The sequence below is a fragment of the Eschrichtius robustus genome, chromosome 1 (assembly GCF_028021215.1).
Source record: "Eschrichtius robustus isolate mEscRob2 chromosome 1, mEscRob2.pri, whole genome shotgun sequence".
Taxonomy (NCBI): Eukaryota; Metazoa; Chordata; class Mammalia; order Artiodactyla; family Eschrichtiidae; genus Eschrichtius; species Eschrichtius robustus.
This window is the reverse complement of record NC_090824.1, coordinates 180,002,249-180,017,651: the sequence shown is the minus strand read 5'-3', so window position 1 is coordinate 180,017,651 and position 15,403 is coordinate 180,002,249. Positions and strand designations below refer to the sequence as shown.

General features: G+C 44.0%; 1 protein-coding gene across 2 annotated transcripts in view; it reads right to left on the bottom strand.

Moving 5' to 3' along the window:
• CELF2 (CUGBP Elav-like family member 2) overlaps positions 1-15,403 on the bottom strand; it is a 527,561-nt gene that overhangs the window by 13,607 nt on the left and 498,551 nt on the right. For both annotated transcript variants that reach the window (XM_068560092.1, XM_068560100.1), the window contains one exon: positions 5,502-5,621. In XM_068560092.1, the coding sequence (XP_068416193.1) occupies positions 5,502-5,621 (120 nt within the window). The remainder of the gene's footprint in view (positions 1-5,501; positions 5,622-15,403) is intronic.

Here is a 15,403-nt window from a genome sequence, read left to right as displayed (position 1 = left end):
AGCAGCGCGCTGCTGGCAAGGGCTGGGGTTCTTTCTGAACTAGAAGCCTTCTGCCGCTTACAGCTTGAGAGCATGTAAAAAAACACTAGTGGCAGAGGCCTGTGACATCTGTACACTTAACCCACTTACTGGGCTCTTTGAGGAGCCGTGGGATGGCCCCAGGGTTCGAGGGGGAAGGACAGGATTGAAACTCCTCTCCCTTAAGCTATCTGATGAGGAAACGGCAGAGAGCACGAGCTCTGTACTCAATAAACCAGTGCATCACCAGTTCCATTGACGGGCTTGCTCAACAGCTGAAGGACGCTGTCAGGGACGAGGACCTGAGGGGAGCCTCCCTGATGATGAAGAATGAAGGTGCGGGGAAAACGCGGCTCCCTCCCCTCAGTGTAGCTACCTGAAGCTGCTTGTTCAGTATGAAAGGCTAGAAACGGGATGGGGCTGTTCTCAGCAGCAAACAGACGCACACACAGACAGACAGACAGACAGACAGACAGACAGACACACACACACACACACACACGCACACGCCTGAATATTAATCAGTGCCCGTGGGACTGGGGTTTCCGCCAATGAGAGCACCCCATGCCAACTGAAGTGACCCCGTGTCTGAAAAGCTGGATCCTGGCTATTAACCCATGTGAACTGCATGACGGCCAGCACACTTTTTTGACTTTTTTCCTTGTCTCCTGGCTGCTCTTTTGCTCTATGATGGTTGTTGACTGTGTCACTTTTTCCCTGAATACTGAGTCAAAACAAGTAATATTTTATAGAGTGTGAACTTTTCTATAAACTCAGGAAATGGAAGAGGTGACATCATAATTGCCTTGAGTTCCCTTTATGATGAAGACTTTTTTTTTTTTTTAAAGATCTGTTTATGGGAAGAACTTAGTGAAAACATTAATGGAAATCTTGAAGGAATTAGGGCTATTAAGGATGTTAAAATAGCAAAGATGGTTAACTGAAAAAAACTGTAAGAAGTCTAATGAGAATAGAGGACAACTAAGATGAGGGTGCTTAGAAATTACACAGAGGAATCAAACCCCAGCATCACCTCAGCACCCCCACCCACAGGACACAGGGGCGGGGGGTGTGCTTACCCCGCCATGCTTCTGTTCTTCTGACACCTTCATCTCTTGTATGAAAAGGACTACACACGAGATAGGAATGAGAGCACGGCCTAACAGCAGAGGAATCTCATGGAGCCTCAGGTCTGGTGTTCTCCCTGGGGGGCTTGAGGGGACAGAAATGGGCCTTGGGTGACGTTTGGGGTGGGGCTGGAGTGTCAAGGAAAGCCTGGGGGCCATGAACATGGAAAGCCAGCTTCCTGAAAAAGTGATTTCAAGCAGTTCTAGCCGATACCAACTAAGCTCAAAAGGTGGTGGCCAGCAGAGGTCCTGCTGACGTTGCTTGAAGTTTCTTATTATGAAGGAGTCTATTCTAATTTTTTCTGAGGTGTGTGTTTACCACGGCCAAGGTAGAACAGGTGATTGATTACCAGGTAGAATCTGAAAAACCATCAAAGGAAGATTTCAACTTTTGAGAGTTATTCCTATCAATGATCTAATGTCATTCTGTATTAAATAGTCATTATACTGAAGATAACATTTGTCAATTCAGCTGCTGGTATTTGATTCCATCTAAACACTCTGGACAATCGAAACAGAGGTTTGGAGAAGGTTAGCTGAATAAAATGCTTCCCCTTAAAAGAACAGGGCTTTCTTCGAAAAGGCCAAATGGATTGATCATTTCATCCCAATTTCATCTAGACTCCCATGCATGCTATTTGTGTGAGGAAGGCTGGAACAAAAGGACAGGTGTGGCAAACCTCAACGAGGGAGGGAAGGTCTTTGCAAATAGTCTAGCAATGAAGTTAGCGTGCGTCCAGACTACCACATGCTTTAACTTAACCGCTCTCCCAGGTCCTCCCTGATGGAGTCCCGGGGAGCTGTGAGATTACCGAGTAAACCTGTGAAAATGACCTAGAAGGACCCACCCATAAAGATGAGCATGAACATCTGGCGTGGCCAGCATGAAGATGGTGCTGAAAAGCAGAGTCGGAGGCGGAGTGCCACAAGCCAACTACAGTTATCTGCACACCCCTCAGCCAGGCTTTATACCAAATAAAGAAAGGGCAAAAGTGAGGAATGTATTCATATATTCTCATAGATTTGTATCTATTTGCTGGGATAAATTTTCTTTGGTATAGATGGGATATATCCTTCTAAGCTGCAAGCTGATAATGAGGACTTAGGTAAGAAATGTCTAAAATCAGGGTAGATGAATATGAATATGTACAATTAGTGGCACTTGTACTCATGCCTGTATTAATAATATGGTCACAAGTGTATGTGACGTTGTATGTGCTTGTGTATGTACCTAACTACATGTATCTTTATATATTCCAATAATACAGATTAAAACAGTAATTTCACATGGCATACCAAGGGTGACAAGCCACCGCAACACTATGCCCAAAGCATCGCATCTTTTCTCTCCTTTACATAAAATATTTCCATAAACACTATTCACCAGGCATTTGTGGCTGGTGATATGCAGATAATCATAACTTTAAACACTCTACGGTAAGCCATTTGGAAGAATTAGCTCATTTAAAAAAGGAAAAATAAGGATGTCACTTGACATACATTTAAGCACAAAATCAGATACAGATTCCTGGGTGGATATAACCGCAAAAATTATTTTCTTCGTCTTCGTTCAGCTATTAGTATATGAAACCTGCCTGGAGAACCCTCAAGTAATCCAGGAGGGAAAGCTCTGTCAGTGAATTGCCCACATTCCTTCCGTCTGATCTTGCTGATTTCCGCTCTTAGCTTTAGAGCGCTGTCCTTTTTTTAGTCCCTCCTTCTATGAGTGTATTAGGAAGAACAAGGGTATGAAGCTCAAACAGTCTGGTTCAGCTACTTGTCTACCATCCGAAGCTTTATCTTGTGGGGAGCTGAGAGGCCCTCTGGCAGGGAAGGTAGTCAAATTCTCCCGGGATGAGTTTGGGAATTAACTGGATTCCATCTACCTACTTTCTCCATGGCGCCTTCGTCCATGGAAAAGAGGTGGCTTTACTCAGAAAACCAGAAAACTCTCCTTACGGTAGCAAGTAATGGCTCCTGGGTGGAGTGGGGGAGGAAATGGTGATGATATGGAAGCTGTGTGTGGCCAACTATTTGTCAAGCTGCCTCTGTCCAGGTAACCGTTTGACTGCCTTCTTATCCAGTAGGACAGGTAGCCTCATCATGTCTGTTAAGGAAGAACGGTCTGAAAGAGGACACTCTATATTAGAAGGTTTTCTCTCGGTATTTGAGAAAGCAAATCTTAGCTCCAAGCTGGTGCCGGGATTGTTAAATAGCTCTGATAGTAATTTACCCAATCAGAAGGAATGTATTTTTCTTTGTGCATGACTTTTGGTTTGATTAAACATTTTTCTAGTTCATACTGTCTAGTAGGGGTTATTTGAAACTAGAAACAGTCTTAATTTCCCACGACCTATATGTACTTACATTAACCCAATGGCAAAGAATTTAAAAAACAAGACAATTTAAGGCTGTTTTTCTTGCCAGGAGCAAAAGTGGAATAACACAGGTCCCACACAGGAACTACTCACAGTCTCTCTGCCATTCGACACAGTCCCTCTCCAGTCGCTCACGATAACGATGGGAAAATCCCCGCAAAGGACAACAGAACAGGATGGAGAAAGGCGGGACCACACAGACAACACACAGCAGTCATGAGCACGTGCTGAGGAGGACAGCCATTCCCACTGGCCTGTTACTGTGCAGACCAAGGACAGGCAGGCGATCAAATCAAATTCCTTGTTTTAGGGGAACTAGGTCCTGGGGCAAGAGAAGCAGCATGAAGGGATGTGTGCAAACACACGTCTGCAACCAAGGGGAAGGACAAGTGAGTTGGAGCGTCTGCAGAACAAGGTCAGAAACAGGAGGCAAGGCCATGAGGGCTGCTGGCAGGAGGGCAGCTGGAGGCAGCTTCACTGGAGTAAAACATTCTGCTGTCACGCGGCCACCACTTCATTCAACACGTGCTGGCTAATCAACAGCTATCTGGTCGGGAAGGAAAGAAAGCTTTTTCTTGTCTGCTCTTTTTGGCCTTTGGTCAGATAAAACTCAGTCCAAGGTTATGACTGCTTTCCCCAAAGCATTGGAATAAAAGGATTTAATAAAACCTGAACACATTTCCTACCTCTAAATGTATGACTTATCCTCTTATCTGGATTATAAAAGTTAGTCTTCATTTGGATGAGCTCTAAGTGCTTCCTTACCAAACAAATTGCAAGGTATTCTTTTGGGATTTGAAGATATAGAATTATTGGGGTGTTTTTTTTTTTTTTTTTTTTTTTGCTTTTAAAAAAACTGTACTGCTTGATCACCCTTTAAAAACTGTACACTTAGTCAATCATGGCTTAAAATAAGGCAACTTGCCAAGGACCCTTTTCTTAATGCTTAAAATGGGCAGAGGCTGGGTTGCCTGGTAGGTAATTAGGTCCCTGAGTCAGGCTGTCATGGTCCTTCTGGATGTGGCTATTCTCAGGCACAGGGTAGGGGTGCGGGCCCAAGCTGAGGGAAAGGCAACTGAGGTGTCCCTTCTGTGGACCGAGGACCTTTCCCAATTGGAGGAGCCAAGGCTAAGCTCGAGCCTCAAATATGACTCATCCTCTGGCCGGGTACTATTCTCCCCATAGATCTAGAATGCCGGAAATGGGTAGGCTGTGTAGACAGAACTTAGATTTCTTTGGTGAGTCTGTATGTTTCAGAGCTAAGTAATTCTGTAAGCAATTTGCCTCACTCTGCTTCAACCTGCGTTAGTGGAACGGGGCCCTTAGGAGATGCACTGCAGTAGCGTGACCCCTGACCCCGGGGGCTTGATAAAGACTCCAGGCGGTACCAGCAGGGGCGGCTCCTCGCCACTCAGCCTTGTTTCCTGCTTTCCAAGGCCTCATTTCTCCTCCTGTATAATCGCCATGAACCTTTGGGTTTTAGAGCTGGAGGGGACCTTTAAGATCATCTGATCCAGAACTTTCAATTTTCAGATGGGACCCTGAAGTCCAGTTGGGGGCAGTGATTGGCCTCAGATGCCTGCAGGTGACTGGGAGCTGGCCCCATGCGTCCTGATTTCTAGCCCATTGATTTTTCTTTTATAACACACTTCCTCCTCTCAGAAGAAGGGACCCACACTAGAACCAAACCAAAGCCCTCGAAACCTGCAGATACCTGTCAACCACAGAGACCTATGGCTAAATACACAGTCTACACGTTACAAGAGACTTGGGGTGGTGAGGGGGGGGGGTATTTCTGGAGACAAAACAAAGGTGGGTAGCATACGCCTGTCAAAACACGGGCCCCTGCTCCTCTGTCCCAAGCTTTAGCTCTCCCCGTGACATAACCTTTTTAGGTCGTCTCTGGCTGACCACTGTCTGTGGAGAATTTGGGGGAAGGCTGTCCACCAGAGCAGCAAGTACTCACTGTTGATGGTACCTGCTAGTGCGTTAATGTTATTCAGTCCGACAGTGGCTCCTGCCAGCCCTTGCAGAGTCCCGAGAGAGGTCAGAGAATTCATGGCTGCACCAGCAGTGGAGTTGGGGGTTGAAGCAGCCACTGCAAAACAAAAGAAAGACAGGGAACCCGGGAGAGAAAGAGCACAGGATGAGTGAAAGCCAGCTGGTCCGGGAAGTAGTCTGTCCCCATCGCAGCAGACGGAGCCGGGGAGCCTTCAACCATGGGCAGTCTGGGAGTTGCGCTTAGGTTTTGGTGTGAAAGACGTGGGATTGTCCTTGTGGCAACTGTGACAATGAGATCTGGTGGAAAAAAAAGCGTCACAGCTCTGTTGTGCCAGCCAGCGAGCATGTGCATTGCTGGTTAGCAGGGGACAGTCCAGGATAGGAGGCCCGACCTCCTGGGTGGCGGGTCCTTCATCAGCCCCACCTTAGAAGCCTCTGAACAAATGACTTGCACAAAAAAAGGGGAGGGAAGGGGGAGTAAAATGGCATTTCTTGTCTTTCATATTGCTTATGCTTCAGACTTGGCATTTTCTCAATGAAGCGTAAAAAAAAAAAATTCCTGGGTTCGACAGACGACTTCAGGACCCAGGTAGTGGTGCTTGCAGAAGCGGGGAGTGATACGAGATAAAACCATTTTGGTCCGAACTCTCCTTCCCCTCCCCCCCCTCCCCCTTTAAATAACTGCTTTATTGGGATGTAATTCATGTTATAAAATTGACTCCTTGAAAGTATACAATCTACTGATTTCAGTATAGTCACAGAGTTGTACAACCAGCACCACTAAGTTTAGAACATTTTTATGACCCTCTAAAGAAACCCATACTCATTAGCACTCATTCTACATTCTCCCCTCTCCCTTGACACTGCCAACCACTGACCTACTTTCCGTCTCTGTGGATTTGCTTAGTCTGGATATTTCATACAAATGGAATCATAAAATATGTGATCTCTTGCACCTGGCTTCTTTCACTCTGCAAAATGTTTTCAAGGTTCATCCACGTTGTAGCACGTGTCAGTACTTTATCCCTTTTTATTGCTGAATAATATTCCACTGTGTGGAAACACTCCACTTTGTTTATCCATTCATCAGTTGTGGACATTTTGATTGTTTCCACTTTGGGGCTATTATGGATAATGCTGCTGTGAACATCTGTACACAAGTCTCTGGGCAGACATATGTCTTCAGTTCTCTTGAGTACACACTTAGGAGTGGGACTGCTGGGTCATATGATAAATCTATGTTTACCATTTTGAGGAAATACTAAAATGTTCTCCAAAGTTGCTGTCCTCCCTAATCCCTTTTACACTTACAATGTAAATAACATTTCAGGTATCTTACATTTGTATAGCATGATAGTCTGCTGACTTTTTTCACATATATTATCTCACTTTATCCCGGTGATAGACATAAAAGCTAAGCGAAACTCTGACCACTGATAAAAGTGGCGCTTGATCCACTTCTAGCTGTGGAATCATTGTGAGCATGTGAACATCCTTCCTTCTAGGATGGCCGGGAACTTCAGTCCATCCTGCTGGAATGTTCCTGCCCAGATGGAGCTCATTCCTGCTGTGCCTTCAGAAACCACACAGTATTGCTTGCAATGCACCTTGCTTGGGATTCCTTCTGGGTGAGGCTAGATCAAATGCCTGAAAAATGAATTCCCCACCTTGTCACATTTCTGCCCATGTACAGCATTAGCTTCTGACTCCTCATAATGTGTACGTATTTTCTTTCTCTTTTTAAAATAAAATTATACATAATCAAGTCAATGTTTCTATAGTCCTTTTGTGTTATGAAACTTTTCAAGTACACACAAAAAAAGACGATAGTGACAAATTCCTTCAAACTCATATCCAGATTCTAGAATATTTGAGAACCACCCTATTTCCTACTTCCATCTTATCCCTACATACTTCAGTATGCAACTCTAAAAATTGAGGACATTTTCTTTTAAAACCCCAAACCACTTTTCTCTTTCCTCTTGAATCAGTTTTATTAATTAAGGTTATAGCTTTCTAGGAATTTGTATATTTCACTGAAGTTTTCGAATTTATATTGGTATAAAATTACTCATAATTTCTTCTTAATAAATTTTAAAAATCAGGAGCATTTACATTTAAGTTCCATTTCTTTGTCTGCTTGGGTTACTGAGAGAAGCATGTGAAAATCCTCCACTATGGTAATGCCAATTACTCCATGTAAATACGTAAATTTGGGGGAATACCTCTTGAAGCTACTTTACAACTTCCACAGATGTTTGTAGGTCATTGTATCTTCTGTTGAAATAAACTTTTTGTGGTGATCTCTTTATTTCTAGTTTTACCTTGACGTCTGTTTTATATGATGTTAAAAAAAAGCAGCACCAGCCCTTCTTTTGTTATTTGCATGGTATATCTTCTGCCATCTTTTTTTGTCTGTTTATATTTTAGCTCTATCTCTTATAATCAATATATAAACAGGTTTTCAAAAATAGAATACAGCCTAATAATTTGATAGTCTTTTAGCAGAACTATTTAAATTTTGTGGTATACATCCTGCCTATATTACATTTTTTCTCTTCTTTCTTGCCTACCTTTAGGATTACTTGTTGGTTTTTTCCACATTCCATTTTCCCCCTCTACTACTGGAGGTGATATTTAATATCTGGAGGTAATATTTATTATTTCTATTCTTTTATGTATTACCATAAAAATTTTAAGTCACACATAACTTACAAGAATCAAAGTTAACATTATCTTTATTCTTTGCCAGAACATTTGCTAGAATGTTTCTCCATTCGTGTATATGCTTAGGACAATTTCTAGAGACTTTAAGTGGTTGATTTTTTTAAATAAGTTTCACCAGTTATGGGTCTTTCACTGGGAAAAAGTCCACAGATATCCTCATACTGCCATTCTAGAAGTTCTTCCCTGGTGTCACCTAAAATTGTGTGAAAACTCTTCAGGCCTTTATTACTGGCTTAGAATCAGAACATGCCTTAGGGATAGTTTTTACCCCTTACTCACAGGCACAACAGTCTGGTAAGAGCTATCACATGTAGACTGACGTCAGACAGAAGTGTATTTTTCTATGGGAAAGCGGGGTGGGGGGACTTCAGTTTCTGGCAGTTAGGTGGTCTAGGTTACCAGAGAGACTCTCCCACTGAAAAAAAAACTAAAATGCTTAATAAGATATTTTTAAAAATATTTTTAAATTGCATCAATAACTGACCATTTAGTAAGAAATACTCAGAAATCAGTGATGTAAGTGAAAGATGGAACCCAGAGAAGTAAGTAGAGCATTGAAGGTAGCTTTCCCCTTAAGGGCATTTGGTGAACCAGATAAATTTGAGCTTCAGTTCTCAAAGCTTCCCAGTACATAAGAAATACAAGAAAGCCTAGGGCCCACTTGAGGTAAAGCATCTAAGAAGAGGCTTCCCCACCAATAAGTCTGGAACACTAAAAGGCTAAACAGTCAGTGAACAAGATATACTCTCACTTCAGAAACTGTAAGGAAAACTGCCTGTCTCAAAACTTAGTGCGGAGTATGGCAAAGGGAATTTCCCTCTGATAATATATAACCAACTAGCCCTCACATCAGTTTGCAAACCAACTTTATCTGACTGGTCAAAACTGCTCAAGCCAGCAATTTAAAGTGGTCCCTAGCTTGTACTGTCTTCCAGCATCCTGCAGAATCAACTCTAAGTCAACCTTGAAAAGGCCCATTTTCAGCAAAGAATTCTCAAAAATAAGGTTCCAAGATAGTTAAGCTCACAATAAAAAAAAAAAATCACAAGTACCAAGAAGCAGCAGAGACAGAGTTAGACAGACACCATATTTAGATCCACCAAAACTTCAGATATTGGAATTATTAGCACACAATAGAATGGAGGTATATTTAACATGTTTGCACAATTTAAAAAGGGTGGAAAATGAAAAAAAAAAGATTATAAGAAATGACCAAGTATACTGATAAAATTATTAAATAAAAGTCTTAGAAGTGAAAAAACATAATAATCAAAATATAAAATTCAATGGATACATAGGTTTAACAGGGTATTAGATACAGTCACACAGAGAATTTGGTGAGCTGGAAGACAGACCTGAGGAGATTATACATAACTGAGAAAGAAAAGATAACAGATTAAGGGACATGGACTAGTCTAACATATTTCTAGCTGAAGTTCCTGAAGGAAAAAGGAGAACAGGGAAAAGGCAATATGTAAAGAGTTAATGACTGAGAATTTTCCATAACTGATACAAGATCCTCTCCCACATCCACGTGTTCAAAGGTCCCAGTGAATTTCAATCAGGAAAAACGAAAATAAATACATAATTAGATGCACCACAGCAAAAAATGCAGAACACCAAAGAAAAGAAGATTTAAAAAAGAACCAGAGAGGAAAAAAAAACCTCAAAAGACCACAGTTAGACATCTCAGTACCTGACATCTAAACAGTAATAATGTAAGGAAGTTAGTAAAAGGTGTTGAGATAAATTAACCGTCAAGCTAGAGTATCCAGCAAAAATGTATTTCACAAACTAGGACAAAATAAAGAAGTACTTTTCACACAAAAGCTAAGAGACTTTTTCACCATTAGACCCTCACTAACTGAAGTTCTACTGGATATACTTCCAACTAAAGGAGAAATGATCCCAGATGAAAGAAGGAGGAATAATAAGCAAAGGGTGTGGTAAATATATGGGCATACCTAAATAAATGCTATATAAAATAACAATGGACTGAAATTCAAACCAAACCAAACCGAACCAAACCAAGTTAGAGCTAAAATACACGACAACATGAATACACCACCCATGGGTTGGTCGGGGCGGGGGCGGGGGGCGGGGGGGGAGCTTTTTTGAGTTAAAGTATTGTAAGATCCTTGAAAGAAAAAGAAATTTCTTGGGCTTCCCTGGTGGTGCAGTGGTTGAGACTCCGCCTGCTAATGCAGGGGACACGGGTTCGAGCCCTGGTCTGGGAAGATCCCACATGCCACGGAGCAACTGGGCCCGTGAGCCACAACTACTGAGCCTGCGCGTCTGGAGCCTGTGCTCCGCAACAAGAGAGGCCGCGACAGTGAGAGGCCTGCGCACTGCGATGAAGAGTGGCCCCCGCTTGCCACAACTGGAGAAAGCTTGCGCACAGAAACGAAGACCCAACACAGCCAAAAATAAATAAATAAACAAACAAATGTGGGGTTTAAAAAAAAAAAAGAAAAATTTCTTGCTTGCTTTTTTTTTTTTTTTTTGGCTGCATCAGGTCTTAGTTGCGGCACATGGGATCTTTCGCTGCGGTGTGGGCTTCTCTCTCGTTGTGGTGCACGGGCTCCGTAGTTGCCGTGTGCGGGCTTAGCTGCCCCGTGCCTGTGGGACCTTAGTTCCCCGACCAGGACTCGAACCCGCGTCCCCTGCATTGGAAGGCGGGTTCTTAACCACTGGACCACCAGGGAAGTCCCAAGAAATTTCTTTCTCAAGAAAACTGACTAAATCTCAGTAGCAAGAGCAGGAGTTTGTGACATGTGAGCCACAAGCAGCAGGCTGTGCTATCCCCTCTCCTCCTCTCCCCCAGCTCAGCGCAATGGAAGCTCTACCCCAGGAGGCTGTGGTCAAGAAGATGGGGGCTCTTTTCAGCTCCCAAACTATAGCGATGGTTTCTCCTAGGGAGGGTTAGACCACTGGCCTTTCTAACCATCCTTCCTCCCTGGCCCTGTTTTGCAGAAACTCTACTGCAGGTCAAGAAGTGTTGAGTCCTTTCCTCAAACCAGCCTGTACTCAGAGGGTGGAAGCTCAACCCCAGGCACAGCCCTCGGAGAATACTGGGCCCAGCTACCCTCATCCCATCTTGCTTCTGCGGGGAGGTTCTATGCCCAGAGAAGCAAGCTGAGAAGAGCAGGTGCTACTGCCCTGCTGCACCACCCCTCTCGTAGGCCAGGGGTTGCCTGAAGTGAAGCAGGTTGCTGTCCCTGCCCTCAGCTCCAGGGCAGTGGCAAAGAGGGTCTGCCCACAGAGAGAGAGAGGGAGGTCACAAGAACAGAGAGCTCCATAACTTTCCCTAAGAGGAATGAATTTATTTGGAACACAGTGCGGGGAAGTTCAAGCCTAAGGCACCATGGAAAACAATAGATATTTTGGTGGTGGGCCATTAAGAGGAACAAAATGGTAGACCACCCAGAAGTTTAACAGAGATAACCAGAGAAACAGAGAGATAAGAAGAGTGTTCCTGGGGTCACAGCAAGCTTCAAGGAATGAATGGCCTTGAAGACTTTCCCTATGGAGGGGTCTGACTTCAACAGAATCAGACTGTGGTGGCCATTTGTGCCCAGGGTCAAAAATAATAGATTAAACAACTGGAAATTAATGGAGGCTGGGTGGGACAGCAATAGAAACAGACCAGCCAGAAACTGAACAGGGAATCCGGCAGAAAGGCATTCAAAGAGAGCCATTTGGAAGAATTATGCCGTTTAAAAGAGGAAATATAAGAATGTCACTCACAGCCTGAGGCTGTGTTCTCTAAGGAGTGACATCAGAAGCATACTGTAGGGGAACAAACTTCACTTGCTAAGTCACTAAGCAAATGAGCAAACAAGAAGCAGCTGGGTTTGGTGGGGGAGAGTAGGGAGGAACAGTGTCCAGAATAAAATGTCTAGTTGTTCACAAATTATGAGATGTGCAAAGAAATGAGAAAGCGTGATCCACACACAGGAAAGAAAGCAGGCAACAGAAACAGTTTGAGACAGCCCAGACACTGTTCTTAGCAGACAAAGACATCAAAGCAGCCATTATAAATATGTTCAAAGAACGAAAGGAAACCAGATCTGTCTACACTGTCTATAGGAGACACGTTTTAGATTCAAAGCCACAAACAGGTTGAAAGTAAAAGGGTGGAAAAGTATATACCAGGCAAACAGCAACCGTAGAGAGCTGGACTGGCCATACTAGAATGAGACAGCATAGACTTGACCATCATTTTAGAGAGAAAGAAAACTGGGTCAACTGCTTGCATTGCAAAGGGCCTTAATACACTTTCATGAAAATCTGTGTCTTTGGTAGCTCATGAAAGAATTCCAGGGCCAGTCTGCAGTGCCCGGCAGAAAACCCTTATTTTATTCAGGGCTCTGTTTTTCTTTACCTCCCTCAGACTCTTCATTCAGATCTAAGAAAAGGGAAAGGAATGGAAAGGACCAGGGTGAGGAGGTGACATATTCCTCCAACAGCACAGGAAATGAACGTGAAGCAACCTGGGAGGAGGCATGGAGGGGAGTAAACTGAGTACCTGGGTCAGGATGCTCTCTGGCACTCATCTGAGAAACACGTACAAGCTACTGTTATCATCAGAAAGGCCCCCAGACCCGGGTGCCATTCGCAGCAACGATGGAGAAGGCTGGGTACCCACGCCCTCAGGTCACTAATCTGGAGAAGGTCGCTTATCAGTAGGGACGCCACCACGTTCCTAGAAGCCTCACGTGACCTGTCACCATGCTGATGTGGGGTATTCCTCACAGCTGCCGGAGACCCGACACCTACGACAGGGCCTTATCACCTCAGTCTCTGTAACGTGAACTTTTCAGGGTCATTTACCGCACAGACCTCATGAGTCTCTAATCCCCTGCACCACCCCTTGGCGGGGGTCGCCCTGTATCTAAACGGTGGTGGCAGGAGAGGGATCACGAAGGTTAGCATGGGCGTCCTGAGGAGGAACAGATAAAGTGTATTGGCCCGGCAGGTGCTGAAAAATGAGGCCATGGCTGTAAACAACACACTGTCACAATTTCATTGTTCTCTTTCAAAAACAGAAAACTGGAGGCAAAGTGGGGCTGTAGTTAAGACTGAGTGCTTTGCAGCACTATTTACAACAGCCAAGACACGAAAGCAACCTAAATGTCTATCGACAGATGAACGGATAAAGAAGAGGTGGTATATAGATATAACGGAATATTACTCAGCCATAAAAAAGAACAAAATGATGCCATTTGCAGCAACATGGCTGGACCTAGAGATTATCCTACTAAGTGAAGTAAGTTACACAGAGAAAGACAAATATCATATGATATCACATATATGTGGAATCTAAAAAAATGATACAAATGAACTTATTTACAAAACAGAAACGGACTCACAGACATAGAAAACAAACTTATGGTTACCAAAGGGGATAGCAGGGCAGGGTAGATAAATTCGGAGTTTGGGATTAACATACACACACTACTATACATAAAATAGATAATCGATAAGGACCTACTACATAGCACAGGCAACTCTACTCAATATTCTGTAGTAACCTATATGAGAAAAGAATCTGAAAAAGAATGGATATATGTATATGTATAACTGAATCACTTTGCTGTACACCTGAAACTAACACAACATTGTAAATCAACTATACTCCAATATTAAAAAAAAAAAAAAAAAAAAAAGAAACAATATGCGAGTGAGAGGTTTCTTTATGTCTTGCTTTTCTATTTATTTAAAACCCAGGAAGACTGGCTACGGTGCACTGTAGTTTTCTGACCTCTTGTTGTGCTGTTCTTGGATGGTCCCAGTAGACTGATGGGGAGAGGGTGAAAAATAGGAGGGAGAGGAATCAAACATGAGATTAATTGAACTAAGTAACTTGCCTTAAAATGAGAAGACTCCATGTGCTCCAGTGCTTTGGAAAATACAATGAAAATTCAGCCCGGTTTGAGTCTAAATTGTAAAAGATATCTCGACTGTGTATCTAGCTGCCTTTAAGAACCTTCTGAGTTCTAGCAAACAATCTGTTTAAAGCAAAAGGAAAACTCAAATTTGTCATACAGCCAATCTCAATCAAATACTTCAAAACCAAATATTCAAGAGACACACGATAGAGAAAAGCCCTTAGACACAAAAGACAGACGCACATTAAATGCCACCAACGCGCATATCTTCCTATTTCTGTGCTGGCAGACTGGCCGGATGCTACCTCAGGTAACTGCATTCTGCCCTCCTAAAATGCCCTTCCGTCTCCACTGAGAACTGTGTCCTTCGCTTTCTCAGTTCAACTGTTTACAAGACGCCAAAGGAACATTGGTAAATAAATGTTGGCTCAGCTTTGCCCACAGCACCTCCTTCAGTCGAAGGCTGCTCCACGCAAAGGAGAGGGCGGCCGTACAACAAAGCCGAGAGGAAGGCGGGTGGGGAGCAGAGCCACCTCACCTCCCGGGCAGTGAGGACAGACCCTGTCATACGTCATGTTTCACGCCTGCTGTACCACCAGCTCAAGACCACCAAGCAGCCCAAAGAGGTTCTGAGCGGCTAGCCAGCCAGGAAATGAAATGGCCAAGCAACACACCAGAGCCATGTGTCTATGACCTCACATGGAAATGCAGTTCTGTGCCTTTGGATGAAAAAACTGCAGGAGGAGGGGCTTCCCTGGTGGCGCAATGGTTAAGAATCCGCCTGCCAATGCAGGGGACACGGGTTCGAGCCCTGGTCCGGGAAGATCCCACATGCCGCAGAGCAACTAAGCCCGCAAGCCACAACTACTGAGCCTTGGCGCCTACAGCCCGTGCTCTGCAGCAAGAGAAGCCACCTCAATGAGAAGCCCGCGCACCGCAAAGAAGAGTAGCCCCTGCTCGCCGCAACTAGAGAAAGCCCACACGCAGCAATGAAGACCCAACACAGCCATAAAAAAACCCAAAAAACAAAAAACTGCGGGAGGGGGAGAGTGGGGTGGAGAGGGAGGGGGCCGGGGGAGGGGGAGACTGGCGGTGAGGAAGTACATCTCTGCCTGTTACGGAATCACTTTGTTCATGTGACCAGGTCAGTTCACTGACGGAAAGACTCCAAGCTCAGGAATCCCCAAACACCCATCCTAATCTAAATGATAAGATGGGTGCTTTCTTCTCAGAGCCAGGGGATGCCTTGCTGAATCATGTG